The sequence below is a fragment of the Penicillium cosmopolitanum genome (genome assembly GCF_028827165.1).
Source record: "Penicillium cosmopolitanum strain IBT 29677 chromosome Unknown utg000011l:1.0-3548175.0:1.0-3550911.0, whole genome shotgun sequence".
Taxonomy (NCBI): domain Eukaryota; kingdom Fungi; phylum Ascomycota; class Eurotiomycetes; order Eurotiales; family Aspergillaceae; genus Penicillium; species Penicillium cosmopolitanum.
Window position 1 is genome coordinate 1,183,210 of NW_026622681.1, and position 27,537 is coordinate 1,210,746.

General features: G+C 51.3%; 9 protein-coding genes across 9 annotated transcripts; 6 read left to right on the forward strand and 3 right to left on the reverse strand.

Annotated features, from left to right (window-relative positions):
• Positions 1-88: 88 nt before the first annotated feature.
• Positions 89-1,716, reverse strand: N7509_011931 (S8 family peptidase; the record flags this gene model as incomplete). The annotated part of the gene is made up of 3 exons (XM_056636568.1): positions 89-277; positions 334-1,260; positions 1,348-1,716. 3 exons carry the CDS (start codon positions 1,714-1,716, stop codon positions 89-91), a joined length of 1,485 nt encoding a protein of 494 aa, XP_056482598.1.
• A 1,151-nt stretch (positions 1,717-2,867) lies between these two features.
• Positions 2,868-6,298, forward strand: N7509_011932 (uncharacterized protein; the record flags this gene model as incomplete). Its single annotated transcript, XM_056636569.1, has 4 exons — positions 2,868-2,940; positions 3,020-5,446; positions 5,544-5,875; positions 5,930-6,298. The coding sequence occupies 4 exons, from the start codon at positions 2,868-2,870 to the stop codon at positions 6,296-6,298; spliced, it is 3,201 nt and encodes a 1,066-aa protein (XP_056482599.1).
• Positions 6,299-6,365: 67 nt separating this feature from the next.
• Positions 6,366-11,220, forward strand: N7509_011933 (Beige/BEACH domain protein; the record flags this gene model as incomplete). The annotated part of the gene is made up of 5 exons (XM_056636570.1): positions 6,366-9,759; positions 9,820-9,974; positions 10,030-10,335; positions 10,393-10,770; positions 11,134-11,220. The coding sequence occupies 5 exons, from the start codon at positions 6,366-6,368 to the stop codon at positions 11,218-11,220; spliced, it is 4,320 nt and encodes a 1,439-aa protein (XP_056482600.1).
• A 596-nt stretch (positions 11,221-11,816) lies between these two features.
• On the forward strand, positions 11,817-12,998 carry N7509_011934 (sedoheptulose-7-phosphate:D-glyceraldehyde-3-phosphate transaldolase TAL1; the record flags this gene model as incomplete). Its single annotated transcript, XM_056636571.1, has 4 exons — positions 11,817-11,874; positions 11,945-11,956; positions 12,030-12,313; positions 12,378-12,998. The coding sequence occupies 4 exons, from the start codon at positions 11,817-11,819 to the stop codon at positions 12,996-12,998; spliced, it is 975 nt and encodes a 324-aa protein (XP_056482601.1).
• A 799-nt stretch (positions 12,999-13,797) lies between these two features.
• On the forward strand, positions 13,798-17,982 carry N7509_011935 (putative transcription factor (Snd1/p100); the record flags this gene model as incomplete). The annotated part of the gene is made up of 6 exons (XM_056636572.1): positions 13,798-13,810; positions 14,164-14,343; positions 14,402-14,553; positions 14,629-14,725; positions 15,169-15,323; positions 15,460-17,982. 6 exons carry the CDS (start codon positions 13,798-13,800, stop codon positions 17,980-17,982), a joined length of 3,120 nt encoding a protein of 1,039 aa, XP_056482602.1.
• Positions 17,983-18,628: 646 nt separating this feature from the next.
• N7509_011936 (SEC14 family lipid-binding protein) lies at positions 18,629-20,200 on the forward strand (the record flags this gene model as incomplete). The annotated part of the gene is made up of 5 exons (XM_056636573.1): positions 18,629-18,906; positions 18,945-18,969; positions 18,993-19,133; positions 19,221-19,595; positions 19,661-20,200. 5 exons carry the CDS (start codon positions 18,629-18,631, stop codon positions 20,198-20,200), a joined length of 1,359 nt encoding a protein of 452 aa, XP_056482603.1.
• Positions 20,201-22,211: 2,011 nt separating this feature from the next.
• On the forward strand, positions 22,212-23,258 carry N7509_011937 (sterol desaturase family protein; the record flags this gene model as incomplete). The annotated part of the gene is made up of 1 exon (XM_056636574.1): positions 22,212-23,258. The coding sequence occupies one exon, from the start codon at positions 22,212-22,214 to the stop codon at positions 23,256-23,258; it is 1,047 nt and encodes a 348-aa protein (XP_056482604.1).
• Positions 23,259-23,759: 501 nt separating this feature from the next.
• N7509_011938 (uncharacterized protein) lies at positions 23,760-25,110 on the reverse strand (the record flags this gene model as incomplete). Its single annotated transcript, XM_056636575.1, has 2 exons — positions 23,760-24,218; positions 24,292-25,110. The coding sequence occupies 2 exons, from the start codon at positions 25,108-25,110 to the stop codon at positions 23,760-23,762; spliced, it is 1,278 nt and encodes a 425-aa protein (XP_056482605.1).
• Positions 25,111-25,730: 620 nt separating this feature from the next.
• Positions 25,731-27,471, reverse strand: N7509_011939 (uncharacterized protein; the record flags this gene model as incomplete). The annotated part of the gene is made up of 3 exons (XM_056636576.1): positions 25,731-26,126; positions 26,185-26,757; positions 26,839-27,471. The coding sequence occupies 3 exons, from the start codon at positions 27,469-27,471 to the stop codon at positions 25,731-25,733; spliced, it is 1,602 nt and encodes a 533-aa protein (XP_056482606.1).
• Positions 27,472-27,537: the final 66 nt, after the last annotated feature.

Sequence of the window (27,537 nt, forward strand, 5' to 3'; positions counted from 1 at the left end):
AAAATGTGATCTGCGCCAGTGGTAAACCAACCATCCAAAATGCCCATTATGAAGGGACCCTGTCTCGGACGGGTCCAATTCGTCTACTCTAAGCAGCAACAGCGCCCTTGATCTCGCTGTAGATGGCACCAGGTTCCTTGTGCATGATCTGCTCAGCGTGGTTGACGAGGTCGTGGACGCGCTCCTCAAAATCCTCGACAGTGGAACCGGCCTTGTAGCCTCCCTGAGCGATGATCTCGGTGTAGTTGGAGTTACCACCGCCGTTCCAGGCGAGGAGCTGTATGCAGTTAGTATTTGATGGCACTTGAAATTGGTTCGAGGCAGGAAACTTACGTTGGGGGTGTCGGAGGGAATGTCGGACAGAGCGCCAGAGGTGGCGACCTCAATGAGAGCATCCTTCAGCTTCTTCGGGGTGATCTTCTCGGCAGCAAAGGCAGAGTCATCGGCGGGCTGGAGGGAGACGTAGTAGGCCAGCAGACCGGCAATGTGGGGGGAGGCCATGGAGGTACCCGAGATGGTGTTGACGGCGTACTTGCTGCCGATCCAGGTAGACAGGATGTTCAGGCCAGGAGCAAAGATGTCAGTGCACTTTCCGAAGTTGGAGAAGTAGGCACGCTCATCAGCGAGAGTGGAAGCACCGACGGTGACGGCCTTCTGAGCAGCAGCGGGGGAGTAGTTGCAAGCATCGGCATTGTCATTGCCAGCAGCGACGGCGAAGTGGATACCAGCATCGACGGCGGCATTGACAGCGAGGTCCAAAGTGCGGGAGCTACCGCCACCGAGACTCATGTTGGCAACGCTACCCTTGAAGCCCTTCTTGCCAGCCTTGGCCTTCTTGATGTGAGCCTCGGCAGCCCACTCAACACCCTTGACGACGTCGGACATAGTGCCGGAGCCGTTGGAGCGGAGGACCTTGACGGCATAGACGTTGGCCTTCTTAGCAACACCGTGCTTCTTACCGGCAATAGTGCCAGAGCAGTGAGTACCGTGACCGTTTCCATCCTCATCAGCATCGCCCTCGGGGATAGTCTTGCCCCAGTTGGCGCGACCTTCAAAGTCAACGTGCGCGGTGTTGGTGCCGGTATCGATGACGTACGCATCGACACCCTCACCACCATCCTCGGCGTACAGGTACTTGTTGAAGCTGCCGAAGGAAAGGCTGTCACGGTGGGAGATACGTGCTAGACCCCAGGGAGCGTTCTTCTCAACAGAGGGTCCCTCAAAGTGGTGGACCTCAGAGTCCTTCTCAATGTACTCGACCTAAGAACGGGAAGGAGGATGAGTCAGTACGGTTCGGAAGCTCGTGATCATTGGGCGGCTGGGGAGCCTCAAAGAGCAACTACTTACATCCGGATGCCGGCGGACCTGCTCAATGACATCTTCGTGGAAATGGCCAGCATAACCCATCAGTGAACCAGCCACATGGAAGGAGTGCTTGACGCCGAGGAAGGCATCAGTGTCGAAGCCAAAGAGACCGCGCTTCTTAAGTTCCATACGCCCGTTGGTGGTGGCGTGGATGTCCTGCACCCAGCTGTGGTGGGCGGCAGCAGCGGAAGTATCGACATGCTTCTTAAACACAACGATGTAGGAGTCTGGGATCTCCTGGGAGTTCATAGAAGAGATGATGGGAGCAGCTCCATTGTGGATAGACTCCACACCCACGGGGGAGGCGGCTGTGAGGAGTGGCAGCAGTGCCAGACCGAGGAAACCCTTCATGATGACTGATGGGCTCGACGATAGGGAGAAAAGAGAGTAAAAGAATAAAGAATACAAACAGAGATGGGTGAGCGATAGTTATAGGAAGAGATGGATGTGGATGATGGGGGAGAGAGAGGAGGTGAAGCCTGGGATGAGGAGATGAGGAGGTCAGGGCCGCCTTATCTAAGGGACCCGGGCGGAGAAGACCACTGGACCCAACGCTTGCATCATCAACCGCAGAATACAATACAATACGCCTCCCGATGACTATCCATTGGCGCCGATCATGAGTGGAGACCGGGGAAGCAGGTATGTTACCAAAATTACAATACTACCGATCCGGGAGAGTCTGCCACTCTTCCAGGTTTTAGCCTAGTCCGTAAGTACAGTACTCCTCCGTACACATCTGGTAAATCTGGTACATCCATTGCGTACGAGTACTCCGCACCTGCAGAAGCCATCTGAATGTCTGTACGGAGTACGGAGTAGCCTGTATCTGGTCTGGTGGCGGTACCGGGGCTGTGCTTATCGACTCTGACTCAATCCTTGGAAGAATCCCATACCTGGAATACAGGATTTCCCAAGGCTGTTAGTAAGACAGGGTCTGTTTGCTCCCCGGGTACCTGGCAGCTCCAAAGCAAGGTCAACCTGTTGCACGGGCTATCTGATACTCTGCGTGACTCTGAACCCCTCATTCTCCGAAGTCGCGTGCTTACACCTTGACGAGAGATCATCGGGTACTGTGACCTCCGGGACTCCACTCAAGCAGCTCTAGCCGCTCTCCCTGTCTCCAAGATCCATTGGATTTGCCCTGTCCACTTATCATCTTATCGTCCGATGAGCGGCGATCCATCCGCCTTGTAACGCCCGTTACGGATACTCTGTGAATCCACGATTAGTGACGTGACAGCTTCTAGGCGGCCCCAAAGTCACCTGATTCCCACAGCCTTTCCCCGCCGCCGCTGCGTGTGTTGATAGTGGACGATCCATTTTTGGGCCCGACCACAAGGCAACTTCAAGTTCGTCACGCCAGTCGGTTCGGATATTCGAAGCACTGTTGCGGATGCTTTGCCCCTCTATTTCCCTGCTCTCCACCAACCGCCAACCCCCTTCGTGGGATAATATCCCCCTAGCTGTCTCATCTGGACCCGCTAGCACAACACATACCAATGCAGACCGCCTCAACCGACACGCCAATCGCGCATTCACGGTCTCTGGTGGTCACCCGCCATCGGTCCGGTCGTGGATAAGATTTGGTGATGGCTCCGCCGCCCCTCCCCCCCTCCATCCCCGTCTGGTTCGACTGAGCGACTCGCCGAAGAGCTAGCTCCCACCCTCGACCAACTGAAGAACCTCGCCGCGAGCAAGGACCTGACCCTCTCGCAGGCCCTCACGGCGACCGAACCTCTCCTTCGTCTTCGCCATACCTTTATCGATGATGCACGCCCTCAAACTGCAAAAGATGCCTTCCGACATCTCCAGGGTTTCCAGGTCCTGCTGGGGCTCGCGGAGCAACTTGCTGAGCTATATGATCCTCAGAGCCTCTCCAAAGAGGACAGAAAGAGCTTGCTTGGAGTCTACAAGGATGTTGTCGGAGTCGTGGCCGAAGGATTGAAGGAACATTTTGGAAACAAAAGATATTTCGCCCGCAGGATTACCGGCGGCGGGACTGCTTGTCTGGAACGGACCCTCGCTGTGCTGGTTGGGAAGATAGGGGATACCGAAGTCGATTCACAGCAATTGTACGGAGCCATCCTGGCCGCCGCATTGTGCCAGGAAGCCGTAGCGGGGATTTTTGCAGCTCTCAACGGCAAAATCCCGCAGCCGCAGGGCACGGATTCGGTATCCCCCAAGGACATCCGGATTGCCGTCGATCAATTCATGGGCTCTGCCGAAACTGTGGAGGTCGCAGAGCTGCTCGGCCCGTTACTCCGCATTTGGGTAACACACTCTGTGACACCTGGAAATAACGGCCTTCGTTTGGCTATCCCCGCATGTCTTTGTCAATTGGCTTCCCAATCTCGCCGGAACGTTGTAGCTTTGCATGCCACCGGGATGCTGACCTCAATCCTCCCGCTCTTGTTCGATGACGGCAGGTCCGACACCGAAAGAGCTCTTTATCAGGATCTGGCTCGGTATCTTAGTGTCCAAGGTATGAGTAGCTTGGACGATGCCGTTGCCCTTTACCGACGTGCGCACGATAGTCCCCAGGTTCTTCAGTTCCTACTCTCCGCGCTCAAACTTTCCAAAGAGCCCCCTTCAATACAGTTCGACCTCTCTCTACATGGGTTCTGCTCTGTAGAGCTCGCAACCTTGGGTCGACCATTCCCACCAAGCACATCGGCTGGCTACACTTTGTCCGCTTGGGTGCGCTTTGACGAGTTCGACTCAAACACTCATACTACAATATTTGGAGCATTTGATGCTAGCCAAACTTGTTTCATCCTAGCTTATCTGGAGAAGGACACACGCAACTTCATTTTGCAAACCGCGATTCGTGGCCCGCGCCCCAGCGTACGCTTCAAGTCTGCCAAGTTCGAGCCAGATCGCTGGTACCATATCTGCCTCATTCATAGACGTCCAAAGCCCACATCCTCGTCCAAAGCATCCCTCTTTATAGATGGCGAATTCTCGGAGCAGTTGAAGATTGATTATCCTTCAGTTCCAACTAGTAATCACCCAAGCCGACCACCACGCATCCAGGCCTTTTTCGGAACCCCCCAGGATCTTGCAATGAGACTTGGTAAAGGGGTTTCCTCGTCTCGCTGGTCACTTGCAAATGGAATTTTGTTCGATGAGGCGTTCAGCGATGACATGGTGGCTGTATTTTACAATCTCGGTCCGCGCTACTATGGTAACTTCCAGGACTGCCTAGGATCTTTCCAGACGTACAAAGCATCTGCCACTCTGAACTTGCGGAATGAACATCTCCATCCCGGCAAAGAGGAGAGCTCAGATATCGTTACTGCTATTCGACGGCGAGCAAGTAACCTTGTTCGCGAGAGCTCAATTCTGATCAATGTTTCCCCTGTGGCTGTTCTTGACGACGATGACAGCAACAACGTGGACAAGTCACAGCTTATCAAATGCTTGTCCAAACAAGCAGCCAAGTCCCTGCAGCAGCTAACCAAGGCCGGAGGTAATGCCGTAGCGGTAAATGGAGCCACTCCTGCGATCAACGACGGCTTGACCCAGCCTCAAGGAGTAGGAATTCTGACAGGCGATCCAGTCGTTGAAGTTCCTCGATCGCTGGATGACGCTAGCTGGTGTTTGGGTGGCTGTGCTCCGGTGCATCTCAGTCTCATCCAAGCTGCTGACACTGCCGAGAATATACGGAATGCTGTGGAAGCACTCTACGAAGCTGTGCGGGATAATTGGCGGAATAGTGAGGCGATGGAGAGGGATAACGGATATGGCATCCTCGCTGTACAACTCCGGGAGAAATTGGGCTATCAGTTTGGCACATCAACCACACCAAACAAGACTTCCCTGATTGCGTCAACCGAAGAACAGAATTCTTTGACCCTTGAGCTCCTCCGACTCACTCTTGCATTTGTTGGCTATGACTTTGACCGTCCCAATCATTCCATCATCACGAATCCTCTCGCCTACAGGATATTGCTTGTCGACATGGATGTCTGGCGATTTGGAGATAAACCTGTCATGGATCTATACTATTCACAATTTCGAACATTTGCTACCGAGAGCAACTACCGTCGATTCAATGCCAAGCGACTCGGCCGCATGCGTAAGCCTCCCTCGAACCAATTCCCCTCATTAATAAGGCCAAAATGATTGTTGACAACAAAGCAGGTGTCAGCAAGAAACTTCTTGAGATTTTGAAGGGGGGGAACTGACACAAGACACTCTTCAACCTTGTCTGTCCGCCTTTCGGTCCTTGGTTGACAGTAGTCCATCCCCTGATCTCCTTCGATCGCTGGCTTTGTCTATTACTTATACCCTCCACAAGCCTAGCCCATCTGCCGCACTGAAGAAAAAGAAGAGTCTTCGGTTTGTGGGAGCTTCATCTCGACCGGGCTCCTCAAAGTCAGACTCGGAGAAGTTCATCGCAAATATTCCCCTGGGAATCGAGATGCTGCGATTGTATTCCAATATTCTCTGCAACCCTCTTGATCCGACGCCTCTGAAGAAGTTCGCCAAGGCGGTCACCAATAAGGTTTGTCGAAGCCTTCTCTTCCATCATCCATCTCACATTAACTAACAAACGCAGTGGCTCTTGTACCTCGCTTGTGAAGATGAGCCCGAAGTCGTTACACTCGCTGTCAAGATTCTCGCGAGGTTACTCATTGTCCATGGAAGCAGCTACAGCAAGAAATTTGCCGACAAGAACGCAGGGTACACGATTCTGGAACATCACCTGAAACGATGGTGGAATATTCCATCTATCTGGATCATCTGCCTGTCTATCCTTTTCGGACAAGATGTTGCTCGTCTGAATCTTGATAAACCTTTCAACGCACCTGCCCTCCTCAACATGTTCCTGGCAGATGGCGAGCTCCGCATTGCATTTCCCGAGATGCTCCCTGTCATCATGGCAATGCTAAAGGGCCGGATCGAAACAAATAATATCTACTGGTGAAGCAGAGACGGCAGAGGATTCACAAGCTCTATTTGTAGAAGCTGCGATCAGTTCAAAGAACCCAAACATGGCGACGTGCAATCTGGCCGATGTATCCCTGCCGGATCGAACAAAATATGGTATTTCCATTCTATCCTCAGTTGTCAAGTTCTTTGCGGAGGCTCGATCGATCTCTAGGAATTTCCAGGAATTCACTACGCAGCCAAATTATCTTCAAGAGCTTCTGTCTATTCTCTATCCTTCGGTTGTTGGTTCAGATCCTGTTGGCCCGACCATTGAAATGAGCGCTCGACACGGCGGAATCGGCTTCGATGACAGCAATCTCGTTCTTCGACCCCGCTCAGGTACCGCAAACGCCTCCACGGCCTTCCAAACGACCACAGTTGACGTTGCGGAAAGTGCCGACGAGAGTACTGATTCGCTTCGCCGTGGATCCTCGTTTGTTCTTATCTCTTCAGAAAGAACTAAGCACCAGCCGTCTTCTGCCCGCATTCGTCGCATTGTCGATCCCAAGTCATCAAATGACAAGGCTGTGGTTGATCATCCACTCACAAAGACTATCTTTAGCCTCGTCCTCCCGATATTTGAGGATCAACTGCTCGAAAAAAAAGATTTTTCGGGATTGGGATTGTATCAAAAAACGCCCCCTGGGTTTATAGAGCAGCAAGCGCATTTCAACTCCTGGGTTTTCAACTCTCTTCTCTCAAGTCTGAAGAAATTACCGACTACAAACCCTCGCCTACTTCAAGAACCTCGTGTTTTGACAAATCTCTCGCGCTTTGCAATCCATCTGGTAGAAGCGGTATATGAGGGATGGTATATCAATGGCCCCGTATCTAGCCTCGAATGTATGGGTACGATTCTGGAATTCCTTCAACGTCCCGATGTGGCAAGCCTCAAGAGTATTCGCCTGTGCAGTCAAGCAGTCGCTACTATCCATTCAGCGCTCTATCGGATCGTCCTGTTCCAGCTTTCAGAGGCGGAAGATGGTGAAGCTTTGTCAGTCCTGAAACGATTGAACTACTGGCAAGTCGTGCTTCTTTCTGCAGCCGATACACAGTCGAAGCATCTTCAATTACTTTTTTACCTGCTGTACACGAAACTGATCAGCAGCGATGAAAACGTTCGCTTGGCTGCAGCAAGCCTTTGGCGGATAATTCTTGTTCAGAAGCCTGAAGAGGTGACAAATCTTCTCGGCAACGCCCCTCATTCCCTGCAGCGCCGACTGGCTGACGGGTTTGATACTCTTGTGGGCATGGAAGATGAAGCCTTTCTTCCATGGATTGATGGTCAAAGAGACGACCTTGATGCTTTGTTCTTCGGGATCTTGTCTCGGTCCTGGGAAACATTCGTCCAGGAAGAGAATGCGAAAAGTGAGGACTCAGGAAAGAATCGCATGTCAAAACGCAAAGAAAAGTTGAAACAATGGGCTCAGCTGGAAAAATTTAATGAGGAGGTCATCAGGAAACATGACGCTACCTTGCCTCATTGGATCTCGAATATCTCTGCATCGGAGTTTTTGAAATCACAAAGGTTTTTGCAAGACTTGCAAGATAACTCTGTTTTCATGTGGTCGGCATTCTCAACTCTTCTGATGGATCTGCGACGACCAGGTGGTCTTCTCGCGGAAGAGAAGGAACGAAAATGGCGACTTGATCAAACTGAAGGTCGCAGCCGTATGCGATTACGAGTCGTCCCAGACGAATCTGGTGACCGACAGGATTACCAGCCGAAACGAAAGGCTTCCGAGCCACCTATGCCTAAGCTCGATACTCGCGTTCGTGCACTATCTGCAGGGGAAGTAGCTGCTACGCCTACCGTTATGACAGCAGAGCCCGAGGGTCTTGACTCTGAGCCTCAATATGGCGAAGCTGATAATGCCACCAACGCGGAAGATCCAAGTATGCTTGAAGAAAACTTCGAGATGATTGATGACCCCAAGAATGAACTCGAGGACTACGATGACAAAAATCGCAAAGTGATGCGGTCTCTTCACCGCGGCGACCAGGTCCAGAATGTGTGTAACATGTCACGGATCATTGGTCTCGAGGCCGTTGAAGGCCTTTTGATTCTCGGAAAGGACTGCATCTACATTCTAGACAACTTCTTTCAAAGGGCTGATGGAGAAATTGTCAACGTCTGGCAAGCCCCTGTAGAGGAACGCGACTCTTATGTGCGAATGATTTCTGGACGAGAATCCAACGACCGCCGCTCTCAAGAGCACGAAACTAGGAGCTGGAAGTGGTCTGACCTAGTCAGCGTCTCCAAACGTCGCTTCCTCTTCCGCGACGTTGCCCTAGAAATATTCTTCACAGATGGTACTAGCTACCTTCTAACGCTCTTTTCTCCGCGCGTCAGAGATGACTTGTGCAATCAGCTTGGATCTAAAGCACCGCAGGTTACTGGAAGTGCTGGCCACTCGCGACCGGAAGATATCTGGAGGTTCGAAACCCTGCGAAGCCAAGAGGATGCGCCACAATCCATCGGTTCCAAGTTCGCAAGCGTCTTTGGCCATCTCCCATCGAACCCTGCAACGCGAAAATGGGTCAAGGGCGAAATATCCAATTTCCACTACCTGATGTTGATCAATACCCTTGCTGGACGAACATTCAACGACTTGACCCAGTATCCAGTTTTCCCGTGGGTCTTAGCAGACTATACAAGCGAAGAGCTCGATCTCACCAACCCCAAAACATTTCGTGACCTCTCCCGCCCTATGGGCTGTCAGAATCCCGACCGTGAGGCAGGTTTCAAGGAACGTTACAATGCTTTTGCGGAGATGGGTGATGATAACTCCCCGCCTTTCCATTATGGAACCCATTATTCCTCCGCCATGATCGTCAGCTCGTATCTCATTCGCCTTCAGCCGTTTGTCAAGTCATACCTTCTCCTCCAGGGCGGAACATTCGATCATGCAGATCGACTATTCTACTCAGTTCGAAAGGCATGGGAGTCCGCAACGCGGGGTAACATGTCTGATGTACGAGAATTGATTCCAGAGTTCTTTTACCTACCAGAGTTCCTAGTGAATTCCAATAAGTATGACTTTGGTGTTCTACAGAACATGACCACGGCCATTGATTCGGTTGAGCTTCCTCCCTGGGCAAAAGGAGATCCGAAGATCTTCATTGAGAAGCATCGCGAGGCACTAGAGAGCCCATACGTTTCAGAAAACCTCCATCATTGGATTGACCTCGTGTTCGGTAGCAAACAGAAGGGCGAAGCCGCGGTTGAAGCCGTTAATGTCTTTCATCATCTGTCTTACAAGGGTGCGAAGGACTTGGATGCAATCGATGACCCTATGGAGCGATTGGCTACTATTGGAATTATCCATAATTTCGGACAAACTCCTCATCAAATTTTCCAACGTCCACATGCTCAGCGGGAAGATCAACGGCACCGTGTTCCCCGGCTCGATACCCTCGCGGAATCCCTAACACAAACGCCGCTCGCATTGCTAGGTAAGAGCTTCTATTCTTAATTGCAGATCCCCGGTTACTAATATACCTTTCTCTTTATAGATACAGAAGAGCGCGTGGCGAATCTTTCCATGAGACAGGACCGCCTTCTTTGTACAGCTTCTCTTCGCTTGAATGTCCCGCCAAACTACGATCACTATATGGAATGGGGATTTTTCGATGGCAGTGTCCGTTTTTACTCCGCGGATAGCCGTAAAGTAAGTGTTTGCATTTGAAAGCCGAGCACAGGTCCATTTTGTTAATGCCATATAGCTTCTCGGACACTTCGAGCATCTGCATATCGGCCAGCTTTCCTATGCCAGTTTCGCAGACTCCCGAACACTCATCACATGTGGAACGGACTGTACAGTTTCTCTGTGGACAATCACTGCGACCTCCAAGTCAGTTGATCTACAACCTCTCGGCTCGCTCTTCGGCCACCGCGCACCCGCCACCGTGCTTGCCGTTTCGCGTTCTTTCAGCACTTTACTATCCGCATCCAGCGACGGACATATCATGCTATGGGATCTTAACCGACGAGGTTTCGTACGAATGTTGCCTGCCGAAGGAACGGTTGATGTGAGTGATTCTTCAATATTTCGTACGCTGTTCGCGCGTGTCTAATCATATCTATAGTGTGCTCGTATAAACGACGTGACGGGTAACATTGTTATCTGTCGGGGCCATCGTCTCACCATGTACACTCTGAATGGTGAAGTCCTAGTCGACCAACCGGTCTGCGATTCGGTCGACGATCGTGTGTTATCCTGCGTCTTTTACGAGGGCGTCCAAAACGAATGGCTCGAGCGTGAGCTTGTCCTGACCGGCCACAGTCGCGGCGTTGTGAACATCTGGAGCAAGATGATTCGAAATGGACGATTTGAGCTGGAACTCATCCGTCAACTGCATCATACAGACAGCAGTCGCGACACCGGGGCCAATATCTCGACGGGAATCAGTTGTATTTTTGCCCTTCCCCACGTGGTCTATACCGGGGATGAAGCGGGCCGTGTGGTGAGTTACTTTAACTTTCCTGTTTTTCCGTGGCTAGACCACATCTTATGGGAGATCCCCAGACTAATCGGTTTATTTTCCGTAGTATGAGTGGAATTGCATAACGAGGCGCTAAGCCTTGCCGTTTTGGACCAACCGTTGGTTGCCGTGCGGCTACTGACTTACACGCCTCATTCTCCGCCTTTTTCTGTTCTGTGTTGTCCTTGTCTGGGCTCATTGCAAAAGCAGCTGCTATTTTTGGCAGCTCGGCGCTTTTCCTTTCTCTTCTGGGATGATCTTATTCGCCTTTGCCCTCTTGTATTTGTTTGTTTGTATCACCTCTTTACACTTTTGTTCGTTTCCAACCACGCACATACTACATAGCATGCAAAGCGGAATGGCCACAGCATCATCATGGACACACGGATCCCCCAGCCTCAAACGCCGTCCGGAGTAAATCGCGACATTTAACCGGGTCTCTCGGTGAGTGAGATGCAGGACCACTGCAGTAGTGGGCCGTTGGCCGGTCGACCATACTCCGGTTGGGGTGCCGGAGCACACTGCGCCGGATTGGTCAACCTGGGGGTTGTCTACTCGTATAGTGTACAGTAAGTGTAGTAAGGAAATTGAGATTGAAATCATCATGATGAAAATAATAGTAGTGGAAGATACAAACCGGTCGAGAAGGACAAGGACAAAGAAGGAAGTGATGTATAAAATCTTGAAGGCGCGTGAACCGGACACGGGAACGTCAAGAAAGGCGCTTCGGAGGGGCATTGTTGGTGGAGGGAGAACTGGAGAATGATTTCATCGCGCAGCGTCATTTTTTGCCCCACTCCCAAGGTTTGTCCCGCATTAAGGAGGTACTTGTCTTTTATATGGCACTCCCATACTACACCGAAGTACCGCTTAGGTTCCCGGCTCCCTCTGCTCCAGGGTGCCCATGGTTGCCCCTCCCTAAATACCTCCTCATCGCCACTTCTCTTCCTCCTTCATCTCTTCTTTCTGCATCCAATCTTGCAATCTTCCTCCTTGCATAATATACCCTTCCTATCTCAAAAACTATCATGTCTTCTTCTCTCGAGCAGCTCAAGGCCAGCGGCACCGTTGTCGTCTGTGACTCTGGTAAGTCCCGTCCCACCGATCATCCATGATGCATGCATTGAACAACACCCCACTAACACGCGATTCCTAGGTGACTTTGCCAGTATGTGATGACCCCAGCTTCCGACTTGCCGCATTGTCCGGCATCATTGGATCCTAAAGCTAACGTGTGACAGCCATCGGCAAGTACAAGCCCCAGGATGCCACCACCAACCCCTCCCTGATCCTGGCTGCTTCCAAGAAGCCCGAGTACGCCGCTCTGATCGATGCTGCTGTTGCCTACGGTAAGACCAAGGGCAAGACCGTCGACGAGCAGGTTGACGCCACCCTGGACCGTCTCCTGGTTGAGTTCGGTACCAAGATCCTGGAGATCATTCCCGGCAAGGTCTCGACTGAGGTCGACGCTAAGCTGTCCTTCGACACCGAGGCCTCCGTCAACAAGGCCCTTGAGATCATCAAGGTATGTTCCTGAGAAATTCCAGCGAGCGCCAGACAACAGATCATTAACAAGGTCGCAATTCTAGCTGTACGAGGAGTCCGGTATCTCCAAGGACCGCATCCTGATCAAGATCGCCTCCACCTGGGAGGGTATCAAGGCTGCTCACATCCTGCAGTCCAAGTACAAGATCAACTGCAACCTGACCCTGATGTTCTCCCTGGTCCAGGCCATCGCCGCCGCCGAGGCCGGTGCCTTCCTGATCTCCCCCTTCGTCGGCCGTATCCTCGACTGGTACAAGGCCGCTCACAAGCGCGACTACACTGCCGAGGAGGACCCCGGTGTCAAGTCCGTCCAGGACATCTTCAACTACTACAAGAAGCACGGCTACAACACCATTGTCATGGGTGCCTCTTTCCGCAACACCGGCGAGATCACCGAGCTCGCTGGCTGCGACTACCTGACCATCTCCCCCAACCTGTTGGAGGACCTCTACAACAGCAACGCTGCCGTCCCCAAGAAGCTCGACGCTTCCGATGCCGCCAAGCTCAACATCCCCAAGCGCGCCTACCTCGAGAACGAGGCTGCTTTCCGCTTCGACTTCAACGAGGAGGCCATGGGTGTTGAGAAGCTCCGTGAGGGTATCTCCAAGTTCGCCGCCGATGCGGTTACCCTCAAGGACCTGCTCAAGGCCAAGATCCAGGCCTAGGTGCGTGTGGTTTAATTTTCGTCTGTGATTTCTTTTTTTAAAACCTTATGTTATTTGTAAATTGGCGATCCCCAAAATGTCGGAATCGGTAGATACGAATTGATGAATCTTTTACTTTCAACTTTGACCTTGGGGTAATTTCAACCGTAGAGAGTAGTAGTATGTAGTAACTACTGTACTAACTAGTAGTACTAGGAATAGTAACCATTTTAAGATTGGATAGAATTAGCCATTGCGGATACTCGTATCTACCCAACCTTGTAGATCTCCGGTGGTCGGGTGGTCTGAAGGCCGACGCTTCCGAGGTCAAATACCGTGCGGAATCTAGGCTAGTCGGCTTATTCATGCCATGAGCAACCCCGCAGGGCTCGGTGTGACTCTGTATCACACCCCTGAGGTCAATTTGGATGATAGATGGTTTCGATCAAGTGTAATTGGAAGTAAAAAGAGCTAAGATTGAATTGATTCTGAATTTCAACACTTAATATACTCAGTAGAGGTGGATGGCGAGGTTCACCGCAGCATTATGTCATTTTCCCTCGTTCCGAAAGCTGCCCGCTTAGGAAGGTGGGGGGTAATTTGAGAGAGGAAGAGTTTGTACCTGGTACCTAAATTTACTGCAAATTTCTGTAGTCAATCAAAGTACTCGAGACAAGGCAAATTCCCCTAGTCGTGCAGTCACGTCAACATCATCCGCTTATTATTCTCGTCTCCGCCCACTTCTCCTCCTTTCGCTTTTCCTCAAGACTCATACCAATTCTTTTATATTCAACCCCCTATATCTTTTTTAACCGTCAATATGGTCAAGGCTGGTAAGCTTATCCTGTCAAGCTCCTTTCCGATCTCATATCCCCCCAGGGCCAATGAACTGGTCCCAAGTCCTCAAGGCTCCACGCCCCAGGGACCTTGGGTGAGCAGATTTGAGCACCTTGTGATCATCCTGCTGCTATTGCTGAGCCTATCGGCTTGCTTCCTCTCTCCACTGTCTGGTTTCAGATGCGTGAGCTGTACTGCCGGGGTACTCGCGATCTGAGCTTAAGCTATTACTGAACTCACGAACCCGGCGGCACCAGGCACCAGACAGTGGGGGAGCGGGAGACGGGCCGATGCAAGCATACCTAAATCTTGAAAGAACCTCCCCCCCGCTAACCATGATCTCGTTCAGTTGCTGTCCTCCGCGGAGACGCGAAGATCGCTGGTACTGTCACCTTCGAGCAGGCCGATGAGTCCGCTCCTACCACCATCTCCTGGAACATCACTGGCAACGACGCCAACGCTGAGCGTGGTTTCCACGTTCACCAGTTCGGTGACAACACCAACGGCTGCACCTCCGCCGGCCCTCACTGTATGTAGCCTTTGTGCATTCTATATCCTCGAAGATATAGCTGACCCCCCCCTTGCAGTCAACCCTCACGGCAAGACCCACGGTGCTCCTACCGATTCCGACCGTCACGTCGGTGACCTGGGCAACTTCAAGACCGATGCTGAGGGCAACGCCACCGGCAGCGTGCAGGACAAGCTTGTCAAGCTGATCGGTGCCGAGAGCGTTCTGGGCGTAAGTTAAAAAAGACCCGGAGTGGTCCTCCCAATGTAGAGAAATGAAGTGAAGTGAACTAATAGGACACTTTAGCGTACCCTGGTCGTCCACGCCGGCACTGATGACCTCGGCCGTGGTGGCAACGAGGAGTCCAAGAAGACTGGTAACGCTGGTCTCCGCCCTGCTTGCGGTAAGTCAATGTTTATTTTCTTGTATATTTTTTCTTCATATACTGACTCGTTGCAGGTGTCATTGGTATCTCCGCTTAAATTCGGAGTAATCTTTGATAATCCCACATAGTTGGACTATGATGATATTCCCCATCTATTGAGATGAAAAGTACAGGATAGTTTAACCTGGCTAGGATGCAATGAATTTCATTTCAAACGAGTTGTCTTTCCCCCTTTTCCCTTTTCTAGTGCCTCTAGAGTGTAGGAGTAGTTCAAGTTGCGTGCTGGGCTAGCCCGTAGTGCCCAGACCGCTTTCCCCCACAAACACCGTGGCCACGTTTCCTCCGAAGCTCTCCCGCGCGATCATTCCATTCCAGTCCTTTCTAGTTTCCCTTTCTCCCTTTGGTTTCTTCCCCTGATTTTCTTCAATCGGTTTTAAATCAGCTACCTTTGTGTGTGGTAGCGGTGTTTCCCTTCAAAATGCCTTTCGAAGCCCGCGTCAAGTCCGTCCTGTCCGGTGACACGGTCGTGCTGTCGCATATCTCTAATCCCTCACAAGAACGTATCCTGAGCCTGGCATATGTCTCTGCGCCACGCCTGAGGAGAGAAGGTGACGAGGTTAGTATCTCTTCACCCCAATTGTTGGTCCACTGGAGCGCTTAGATCACGAGGCGGTCTTTTGAACCCCCCTGGTCAATTCGAAACGTCCTATGTGAGAGCTTCAATTCAACTGAACTAACAACATTCACTTTAGCCCTTCGGATACCAGTCGCGCGACTTCCTCCGTGAGATCCTTGTCGGCAAGGTTGTTCGTTTCGATGTCGTCTACACCATCCCCACCGGCGCCAAGCGGGAGTACGGTGTCATCACCCTGCCCGGTTCTAACGCCAAGCTCCCCGATATCAGTGTTCAAGAGGGATGGTCTCGTGTCCGCGAGGAAGCTGGCAAGCGAGGAGATGAGTCGGAGGCTACTCAAGGACTACTTGATCGTCTGCGTGGGCTGGAGTCTCTCGCCCAGGATGAGAAGAAGGGTATTTGGTCCGGTTCCGCCGAGGGTCTCATCGAGACTAGCTACGAATTGTCCCACGGGCAAGCTCTTGTGGATGAACATAAGGGAGAACAATTGGAAGGTATCATTGAGAAGGTCTTGAACGGAGACCGTGTCGTCTTGCGTCTCTTGGTTTCGTCTCAGGAGCACGTGCAGTCTGTCGTGGCTGTCGCTGGTATCCGAGCTCCAGCTGCCAAGCGGACTACTGCCGATGGTAAAGAGCAGGCTGCCGAGCCCTTTGGCGACGAGGCACAGCAATTCTTCGAGTCACGCCTGTTGCAGCGTAAGGTCAAGGCTTCTCTGCTCGGCGTGACCCCTCAAGGCCAGCTGATCGCTACCCTCCTCCACCCCAACGGAAACATTGCCCAATTCCTTCTTGAGGAGGGTCTTGCCCGCTGCCAGGATCACCACGTCACCCTCCTTGGCCAGGACATGGCTGCCCTCCGCCAGGCCGAGCGTTCGGCCAAGGATGCTCGCAAGGGTATCTTCACCGGGCACGTTGGACCCAAGACCTCTGGTGCCGCTGCCGTGGACTATGTTGTCACCCGTGTCCTGAACGCCGACACTCTATTCCTCCGCAATAAGGCTGGTCAGGAGAAGAAGATCAGTATCACCAGTATTCGTCAGCCCAAGCCCTCCGACCCTAAGCAGGCCCCATTCGCTGCCGAGGCCAAGGAGTACTTGCGCAAGCGTGTTATTGCTAAGCACGTCATGGTCACTGTGAATGGCAAGAAGCCCGCCAACGAGGGCTACGAGGAGCGCGAGGTTGCTACTGTCGTCCAGGGCAACACCAACGTTGGATTGGCTCTGGTTGAGGCTGGATACGCCTCAGTCATTCGCCACCGCATGGATGACGATGACCGCTCCCCCGACTATGATTCTCTCCTGGCAGCTGAGGCTGATGCTCAGAAGGAGGCCCGCGGTATGTGGTCTCCTAAGCCGCCCAAGGCGAAGCAGCTGGTGGACTACTCAGAGAACGTCCAGAAGGCCAAGCTCGAGGTCGGCGTTCTGCAACGCTCAAAGCGCATTCCCGCTGTTGTCGACTTCGTCAAGTCTGGCTCTCGCTTCACCGTTCTGGTGCCCCGCGAGAATGCCAAGTTGACTCTGGTCCTTTCGGGCATTCGTGCTCCCCGATCTGCCCGCGGGCCGGGCGATGCTGGTGAGCCTTTTGGACAGGAGGCTCACGATCTGGCTAACCGCCGCTGCATGCAGCGTGATGTCGAGATTGATGTCGAGACTATTGATAAGGTCGGTGGTTTCATTGGTTCCCTGTATGTTGGCAAGGAGAACTTCACCAAGATTCTGCTGGAGGAGGGATTCGCAACCGTGCACGCCTACTCGGCTGAGCAGTCTGGTCACGCCAACGAGTACTTTGCCGCTGAGGAGCGGGCCAAGGAGGCCCGCAAGGGTCTGTGGCACGACTGGGACCCTTCCAAAGAGGCTGCTGCGGCCGCTGAGGAATCCGAGGCCGCCAACGGCACTGGTAATGAGAGCGAGGCCGCCCTTAGCCAGCGCCGCAAGGACTACCGGGATGTCATGGTCACATTCGTTGACCCTACCAATGGACGTCTCAAGCTCCAACAGATTGGTGCTGGCACCAGCGCTCTGACTGAGCTTATGTCCGCCTTCCGTTCTTTCCACATCAACAAGGCCAACGACACTCCTCTTCCTGGACCTCCCAAGGCCGGCGACTGGGTCGCTGCCCAGTTCTCTGAGGATGGCGATTGGTATCGGGCCAAGGTTCGCCGCAACGACCGCGAGAAGCAGGAGGCTGAGGTTGTCTACGTCGACTTCGGCAACTCCGAGAGCCTGCCTTGGTCTAGCTTGCGCCCTCTTACCCAGCCTCAGTTCTCGAACCAGAAGCTCCGCCCACAGGCCGTTGATGCCGTGCTCTCTCTTGCTCAGTTTCCCACCTCCTCTGACTACCTCGAGGACGCTGTTGCCTTTGTGGGCGACCAAACCTTTGACCGCCAGCTTGTGGCTAATGTCGACAATGTCGAGTCCGACGGTACTCTTCACGTCACTCTTCTTGACCCGGCTGTTTCGAAGAGCCTCGACCAGAGCATCAACGCTGACATCATCCATGAGGGTATGGCTATGGTGCCTCGCAAGCTGAAGGCTTGGGAGCGTGCCTCCGCCGAGACCTTGGACAACCTGCGTGAACTTGAAGCAGAGGCCAAGGCCGAGCGCCGTGGTATGTGGGAATACGGTGATTTGACTGAGGATTAAATGTTGTATCTATGAGCGAAATGTGTGCGTTCTGTACAAAAGCGTGGGATCCGGTTCCCCTTGGGGAAATACATGTGCAATACAATATCCATGGTTTTGTACCAGCTTTATTTTGATGTTTTCTTTTACCTTCCTCCTTTTTTTTTAATCAAATCTACTTGGCTTAATAAACTTGAAATGAATGACCCGAAGTCTACAAATTACCTAGGATCAGGGTTTGTGTCGATCGTTCCCAGGGATTGTAGGGACCGATTAACTTTGGCCCAGATCTTCGCCCTTGCAATTGAAAGTATATCAACCTTTTCAAGTTATTTATTTATTTATAGAGGCAACCGGGTATTGCTAAGATAGTATCTGCCAGCGAACTTCAATCAGCATAAATGATAATATGACTACTAGTATAAAACATTCAAAATTACTCCAGGGCTACTATTCACTAACCCCGACTCTCGGCATATGCCACCATCGGACTCCGAAACCCTGAACTTTGAAGGGTCCACAGGGCGGCAACCCCAACTCCACCAAATTTATTCCCTTACCGCCTCTTCTTACTTAGGCGCTTCCCCTCCGATCCCCGATCTTCAACTGAAACCACTGGGGCCGATCGCCACGAACTCCAAAAAGTTCCAGGAATACATACTACAAGATGTTCTGGCGGACCAAGTCCCACGACAGCCACGCGTCTCAGGACCCGGCCCTCGCGCGCACCGCGTCGGCTTCGAAGAATGATCCCGCCGCCTCCGCAGACCAGGCCTCCGGAACCGCATGGCTTGCCGGACACTTGAACCATTTGACTCCGGAGCAGGAGGAGAAGCTGCGTGAGTTCAAGAGCGTCTGCTCAGAGCGCGGATATTACACCGAGGCCGTGGAAGAGGGCGAGGGCGTTGAGGCTAAAGAGCCTAGCCATGATGATGCGACTATGCTGTAGGTTGCACTACTTGATGCTGTACCTCCGAACCAAGGCACGGGGCAAATAGAACTGACGATGTTTATTTTATTCAAAAAAATAGGCGATTCCTGCGCGCTCGCAAGTTCGAGGTCGAGGGGCGTGGGGTCAATTCAAGGATACCGAGGATTGGCGAAAGGATAATGCCATCGAGTCGCTATATGCGAATATCGGCGTGGACTCGTACGAGGCTGCGCGTCGGATGGTATGCGCTTTCACGCAATCATCTTCTATCTTGCTTGCTTTTTTCCTACAAGAGGGCTGGACTAATTCTGATTACGCTTTTCTGTAGTATCCCCAATGGACTGGTCGTCGTGATCGCCGCGGAATCCCCGTCTACGTCTTTGAAATCCGCCACCTCGATAACAAGGAGATGGCAGCTTATAATAATACCATGTCTACCGGTACCCCGGAGACTCACAAGTCGTCGACCATTCCGGCGCGCCTGCTGAACCTGTTCGCTCTCTACGAGAATCTGCTTAACTTCGTCATGCCTCTGTGCTCTGCGCTTCCGCGTCCTAATCCCGAAACTCCGATCGTGACATCGACTAATATCGTCGATGTGAGTGGTGTCGGACTCAAGCAGTTCTGGAACTTGAAGAGCCATATGCAGGATGCTAGTGTACTGGCCACTGCTCACTACCCCGAAACTCTGGACCGTATCTTCGTGAGTTATCCTTATACTACCTCCATCATGCATTAAGGCGGACTTTTCCCGCTAACTATTTCCAGATCATTGGCGCACCTGCTTTCTTCCCTACTGTCTGGGGCTGGATCAAGCGCTGGTTCGACCCGGTCACCACATCCAAGATCTTCATTCTGTCCGCGGCCGAAGTAAAGCCCACTCTCACTTCTTTCATGGAACCCTCCAGCATCCCCAAGCAGTATGGTGGCGAACTGGAGTGGCAATGGGGCGAAATGCCTCACCTGGACGAACCCGCCCAAGAGCTGCTGAAGGGCTTGGAGCAAGAGCCCGCCGAGGGCCAGACGAGGAAGGGGCTTCTGAAGGGCCCTGTTCTATTCAAGGGCGATGTGGTTGAAGTGCTGGGCACTGAGGATGGCAAGGACCGTCGGGCCACTATTCCGGTCCCTCAGTCCGAGCTGAAGTTCAACGGCCAGACCGAGACTGAGACAGAAAAGGAGTCCTCGACTGAGACTGCAAACGGAGACGCAGAGTCGAATGCTGCTCCTGCTGCTGAAAATGAGAAACCCATTGAAAACGTGGCTGTGAATGTCAGCGAGGAGGCCCGGACGACGAATGTCGCTGTCTAGTAGGATCTTCTCAGAATCCACGCCGAGTCGGGATTGTGGGAAAGTGAGAGGTCGTGACTTGCATGACGATTCAGATACAGATTCAGATTCAGATTCGAATCCAGTTTCACATGACCGAGGCATGACTCACACTCACCGATCTTCTTCTTCACCGCGGGGATTAGTATCTTGTTAATCATGCATGGCCCAAAACACGTCTGCCTGGGTCCAAGAATTTTTTGATTATGCGATAACTGAGAATTGCATGTGCATCGTGTGTTTGACATAGAGAGGGCCCGCATTTGTTTTTTCTTGTTTTTCTTTCTTCTCCCCAACAGTCTTCTTTCCCTGTTGATCTTTGGTTGTCGGGTTTGCTACTCCCGGTAGCCTATGGTGAGCGGGTCTGGGCCTGAGCCTGGCTAATTGTGACCTTCACACAGTCATGTCTAGTTCCGGATCTGTTTACCTTTTTATTATCTTTCTCCCAGTCACCATGAGCATGAGATATGGCCTGGGCTGGAGTGTCTGCTTCAATTGAGTGGACTGTTTATGACTTATTCCCCTGTGTTTCTGTCTACTAGTGCTTTGTTCCAGGGGCTATCTGGTAAATAGAATATATAGTATCAATTTCGGTTTTTTCCAGGTTCTGGTGGCTCTTCTCTGTCCAGCTGTGTCCTAGTACAGAGGTCTAAGTTGTCGATATTCTAACTACTACTACTAGGTGCTAGTCAAGTACTGTGGACTGCCCGGGCCTTGGAAATTGCTGAGAATGCCGATAGACGGTATTTTAGCCCGACTGGAAGTATATTCCAAGGTTCGTATCCTAGTACTAGTCTACTAGTAGTAGCCTGAGGTACATCTATATAAGCCAATACTAAAAAAAGTATATGACAACGACACGAGATCTATTGCTTCGAATATTACAAAAGGACTGGGCTCAAGGTCAATTGATACTAGATATACCAACATCATACTACTATGTACTCGTACCCGTGGCAAACGCAGCCGCGTTAGTTGGGCTAGTCCGAATGTGGATCCACTAGACCGGATATGGAAACAATTTGCCGGTCGACCAGTAAGTGTCGACTGCTATGAGCATTGACCTGCTGGTGATATGTATAGCTTGTGCTGAAACAAGACTGAGGACGAGAGAGTGTGCTCTGTATGGAGTACTGAAATTGAATCAAACAAGTGAGCATGTTGTGTAGCATCATGTTCGACAGGGGGTGCAGTAAGTAAGCCATACTAGTATGTACATCGTAGACTCGTAGTTCGTAACTGAATAGGCTCTTCCCCAACATTTTCGGCCATCACATGGATGAACTCGATCTAATCAGATTGTGTCACTTTACCCTGAGTGCCGAGTACGTATTTGCGTATTTGCAAATACGCCAATCGCCGATTATTGAGTACGAGCATTGAGATTGTGTGACCTACAAACGTGGTGGACCTGCAGATCAGGTGACTGTCAGGGGCACATGTTTGCACAAGCCCTGGCAGGCACCGACATCAACATCGACAATTTTGGGTATGCAGCACGTCGTCTACTTGTATTATCAGGGCTAGACAGGGCCATTGCGATTTTCGACCAATGCCGAGCCAGTGAGGGCGATCATGGACTGTGGGGTTTATTCATCGTGCCATCATGCCCACCATCCTGCCGTCCACAGCCGTTAGACTCGCCCGGGGTCGCCCGATCGACGAGGGGGAACAAAGTAGATGGGGGGTCCATCACTAGGTCGCGGGCGCTAATAGCGTTTGGGATTGTTGGGACCAGGATAAGGGATCGACGTCATGTTCAGCCATGTTCGCATGCTGCAGAGGAGACCCCGAGGCTCATTTTTGTGGAGTGTGGATACTATTCACATGCACCGCACCGCGCCGAACAACTGGGGCGAAAGGTGGATCGACAAAAGCCAAACGTCCCCTTTAAAACCCCCACGCCACCCCCGGACTCGGGGGCTTTGAAGGCAAGTCGAAAATTTACATCTCCAGCTCTTCATTCGACAATCTACGTCGCTCTCTGCTCGCCATGAGTGTTCAGCGCAATCCCAAGGACTCGATGAAGTCCACCTGGCGGCATCAGGCCCGCTCGGAATGGACTCTCTTCCACTGGTTCTACGAATTGCTCGGTATTCACCCAGAGCACCTCGATTCAAACGTACCAGTCCATCTGAAAGAGGACGCCGTGCCCTACGTCCCAGATTGGTCTATGCACCGCTGGGTTCTCACGCATGCTGCTATTCCGCTCCTCATCCACCACGCCTACGTCCAGTACACCGGTCAAAATTTCGGCATGCTAGGCGCTTTCATTCTTTATAGTTTCGCGTTCAAGGGTATCGCCATCCACGAACTCCACGTCCTCCGTCGACTGGGCCATATACACGGCTTCCTCGACGGTGACAAGCACGCCCGTGACGGCGTCCCCGATATTGGCGTCGCCAAGGTCGTCCGCTCATTGATGTCCACTTCGACTTTCCGGCCTATGTTCACAGTCATGCTTGCCTACAGCGTCGCTCTGCCTCCGTCAACGATGAACTTCTTCTGGTTGCCCATCGAGGCCGGTCTCTACGGCATCATTCTCGATTTCTGGTTCTATTGGTACCACCGTCTGATGCACGACGTCGGCAGCCTCTGGCAGTACCACCGCACCCACCACCTGACCAAGCACCCGAACCCCCTTCTGACTCTGTATGCCGACCTGGAGCAGGAGTTCTTCGATATCGCCGGTATCCCGCTGATGACCTTCTTCACTATGCGATTCATGGGGATGCCGATGGGTTTCTACGAGTGGTGGATCTGCCACCAGTACGTCGTGTTCGCCGAACTCGCTGGCCACAGTGGTCTACGTGTCCACGCTACTCCTCCTTCGACCTTCAGCTTCGTACTTCGGTGGTTCGATGCTGAGCTCGTTATCGAGGACCACGATTTACACCACCGCAAGGGCTGGAAGCAGAGCTACAACTACGGCAAGCAAACTCGTCTCTGGGACCGTATTTTTGGTACCTGCTGTGATCGGATTGAGTCTGTGCCGAATAATGTTGACTACGTCAATCAATCGCCGATGCCACTATACTAGTTGGGTGTGATGAATGTTTATATTCACCTTCTTCCTCTCGCTTTCCTTGTACATGACTTCGTTCAAATGCGATTGGAGCGGCATCTGTGTTTATTTTCTTCTTTCTTTCTTTCTTTTTTAATCTGGCCTATAAATATGTGATACCATGCTAGATACTTTATGTTAAATGCCAATGAATGAATGATCTTGAATATCAAGCGAGTGGAGCCAAACCGACGTAACCCTGAGATATTTCAAAGTTGCTTTCACGTTAATGCCCAGATGTGGCTCCATACAACTGGTATATGTCGAATTAGCTTACTAGTAGAGTCTGAAAACTTCAAGTTGAACTTACAAATAGTAACTTGCCCTTGCTGGCTGGGTATGTATTCAAGTGAATAGATGTCGGTACCTCACTGAACAGGCCAAAACACCTGGGCACGCTAGATCTAGGTACTTTTACTCTCATCGTTCGAGCCTCTGTAACGAACCCTTGGTATCCACTATACATATTCCTCGAGGTCATTTCCACAATTGCTTGAAGTCGACACCGTATTCTTTCCATGCATTCTCAGCCTCGAGATCCAGCTTTCCATCTCTGGAAGGGATCAGAAAATCAGACCCATGCTCACCATTCTCCACGGCGTAGAAAACTAGATGTGTCTTCCCTAATGTTAACTTAATGGCACCTTCAATAAAGATGTCAGGTACATATCGACGCGATGCAGCCTGGCCTTGAATCGTGGACAAAATATTTTCCAACACTACACCTGCTTGTGTCCAACCCGCACGCCCCATTCGCGGACCGGAATGATCGGCCACATCCCCAAATGCGAAGATAGGCAGGTTTTTTGTAGGATTGGTGGCACTGAAAACTTGGAGTGTAGGTCGAACTAGGATACGGGAATTTTCTTTCGAGATGGCGTCAGGATAACAAATTTTGAGTAGAGATGAGTTGGGTCGCTGGCCGATACAGCCGATCTGGAAATACCCATGGTTAGCGATGATATAATGAAAACGGCACCGGCTGAAGAATATGAAATGGAAGACTTACAACCAGGTCAAATTCCTCGTGGCCATCCGAGAATGTCAGAGAAGTTGATTGAGCGAAATTTCCTCCCACGGGAAGTTTCGGTCTCTCATTCAGCAAGACGCGTATTTTGAGCTCATCACGCAATGCAGTCAAGACGTAGTCCTGAAGTCGGCTGCCAAAGCGGTTCATAAGCCGATCTCGAGAATGAATCAGTGTAACGTCTTTGGTCGGAAAGAAGTCTTTGATATCGCTTGCAAGCTGGACACCCACTGCACCACCGCCAACAACGGCAATATTCGGACTCGCCTCGATAGTCTGCTGCGCACCCTGGAGCTCTCGACATGCTTCACTCCGTTTATTGCATGATACATTTGCAGGCAACGGCTGTGTTGACCCCGTCGCAATGGCGAGACATGCGTAGTCGATCCTCTCACCAGATGCCAGTAAGACATGAGCATCTGTTATGGCGATAGCCTCGTCTTGGATGCTCGTGAGGATGCCTAAAGGGGCCCCCGTTGCGATGAAATCATACGGAATAAAAGCCCTCTGCTCGTGTCTCTTTAAGACTGAGTATCGTGGGAAATTGAAGATATAGTTGAAGTGTGAGTGCTTCTCAATCCACACCACCTTATTGCCGGTTGGCAATGTCTCGGTCAAGCCTCGCACAAGCTCGGTGCCTGCAAAAGATCCCCCTAGTACCACAATATTCTTTGCGTCTGGTGTGTTTCTCCATGTCCAACTGTGACCATAGGCGGCAACTCGCCGGATGGCAGCACGTCCCAGGTAGGGACCAACCACGATGAGTGCTTTGGTGATAAATGTGACTCTGTCGGATAACATTGTTTAGTATTTGCAAAACATCTGGGGTAGAATCTGGCTTAAAAAAATAAGATGGGTGGGGAATAACATGAGAGAGAGAGAGAGAGAGAGAGAACGAGATTGCCGGCAAATTTTAGGCATCGAGGACTGGTCTTTGCTATACTTCTCAACGATGCATTACCCTCAGCTAGTGACCACCTTTTTTTTTGGCAATCATGAGATGGCGGACTATTCAGAAAATTGTTTCGTAGATCTTTGGTGAGGTTCATCATGTCCATCCATCCTTTTCTGCCTGGCCTTGTACTACCTACTAGTACTCTAAATAGTAGAAGAGATCGAGTAAAAGAATCGGAATTCTACACAGATTATTATTAAAGCGACAAGAACACCTAATATCCTGCTCACCCCATCTCCACCAAAAGCACTTCTGTGATTGCCTACTGATTAAAAACAGTAGTTCCGGGCACAGTTCAATCACCGATACTAGGCTTTGGCTATTTTGATTATCCTGATTATTGACTTCCAATGTTTTAGATAAAAGAATCTTCCGGCTCTAACGTATGACTTCACTCAGTAAATATTTCATAAGTTCTTGCTATAAGAACCCGAAAATAAACATTGTTTACATCCTGATATTACGGTCAACTTGAATGAGACGACGAAGGTGCTCCTTGCTCGGACATCAAGCGTTCCAACTGATCAACCGACTGTTGAACCTCTTCCTGGCTTGGGATATTGACAATAAAAAAGTAGAGGATGTCCCCCTGTAAGAGTCTTTTGACAGTGCCCTTGCCACGATTCTTTTTCTGGCGCTGATCTCTCGCTGGGCGGCCGCGGGCAACGCGCCTATCATTTCGTCTTTCGCGTTTTGCCCTTCGTCGAGCTTCCCTTCTGGGCACGGGGTTAATGGCCCCACCAGTCAAGAGTGCAACCAGAGAGCCACTGTTGGCGGGGTGGTTAGGGTCATTGTATCGTGATCGAAATTGTGGTTGCTCTGTCGATTGCGAAGCTCGAGAAGGGTGGTCATTCTCAGCGTCCTATAGATTTTTGTAATTAGCAAAACGTGCCATCAGGAGGGACAACACAAATTCATACATGAAACGCCTGCCCCCTGCGATCAAAGTAGTCTTGAACCCACGAGCTTGCATTCTTGAATTTATCACCCATACTAGCCTCCTTCCCATCATTCGGAGCCTTGGCCGCCTGTTCTGCAAACCGATCTATATCGGGATAGATGAGTTCAGCAGCTTCAGGGAGTTCAACCTCTCCGTCGATCCGACCGCTGGCGAGTCGGATATTGTTCATTTTCTGTTTCGTCTTGGACAGATTTGGATCTGGGTTGCTGTATTTTGCGGCCACTTCGTCGATACTAAGCTTTTTGCTCGTAAATATTGTTCGGCCTATAGTGCTCGAAAGCTTTTGCAATGCGCCTTTTTGTTCGCCTGGAATTGATTTTTTGAATGACATAACCATGCCGAATAGCCCGCGAGGCATGAGAATATCTTCGTTGAATTTGTCAAGGAATGTGTTCCGACGTGATCGGGACTGAATTTCTCTGGCTGTTCCAGCTGCTGCGGCCACGATGGGTCCGATAATCTGCGCTGCTAATTCAGGAACAAACCCGATGACATTTCCGGCCAAAAATACAACATCGATCCATTTATCGGACTGAATAATTCGTCAGTAAACTCTCCGCAAATGACTTTGAGCTACATGTGAGTGTGTCTCAAGGGATTATTTGTTATTTACCTTGCTTGCTTTCTCCCAATCCACGAGAAACTGCAAGAAAAGCTCCTGACCGACACCACAGTCAGCGAGAACCGGGGCATAGGCCCGAACGAAGCCATATTTCTTTTTTCTGGGTCGACGTTGTGGGATAATAACGGGGCAGGGAAGCCTTTGGGCTGGTTGAGAAGGACCGGCCATCTGCACGAGCTCACGTATCATTTGCTCCTCTCTCATCATCCGCTCGGCATCCGATACACCCTTTGGCAGAGCCTCAGAATCTTCATTTGTTGGGGGTCTGACCCGCTCCGCCATTTCATCGAGCTCCCACTCAGCTTCATCTTGTTCAAAGGCATCGTGGTGATCTGAATCTGAGCTGTCACTCTCCGAGTCATACCCTGCCTCGGCCGCTTTCGAGCGATGCTTCTCGTCAGGACCAGTCAGATCATGTTGGGCATATGTGCTACGAGAGGACTCTCCATAGTCAGTTGGAAGAATCGAATCGCCATAAGCAGGTGGAGCATCTTGAGGATCATGTGGTGTAGCTGAGGTAGAAGGTTGAGCAGAAGATGGCTCTCGCGATCGTGAGCGAGCAGCCTGGATAGCCTCCGATGTGAAGCCAATACCTGTGCCGAGTAATTTCACAAGCTTTCCCATGATGCCAGAATTATGAATAGATAACAAAGATTCAGCCCCGGAACGAGGAAGTGGTAAGCTCTTATA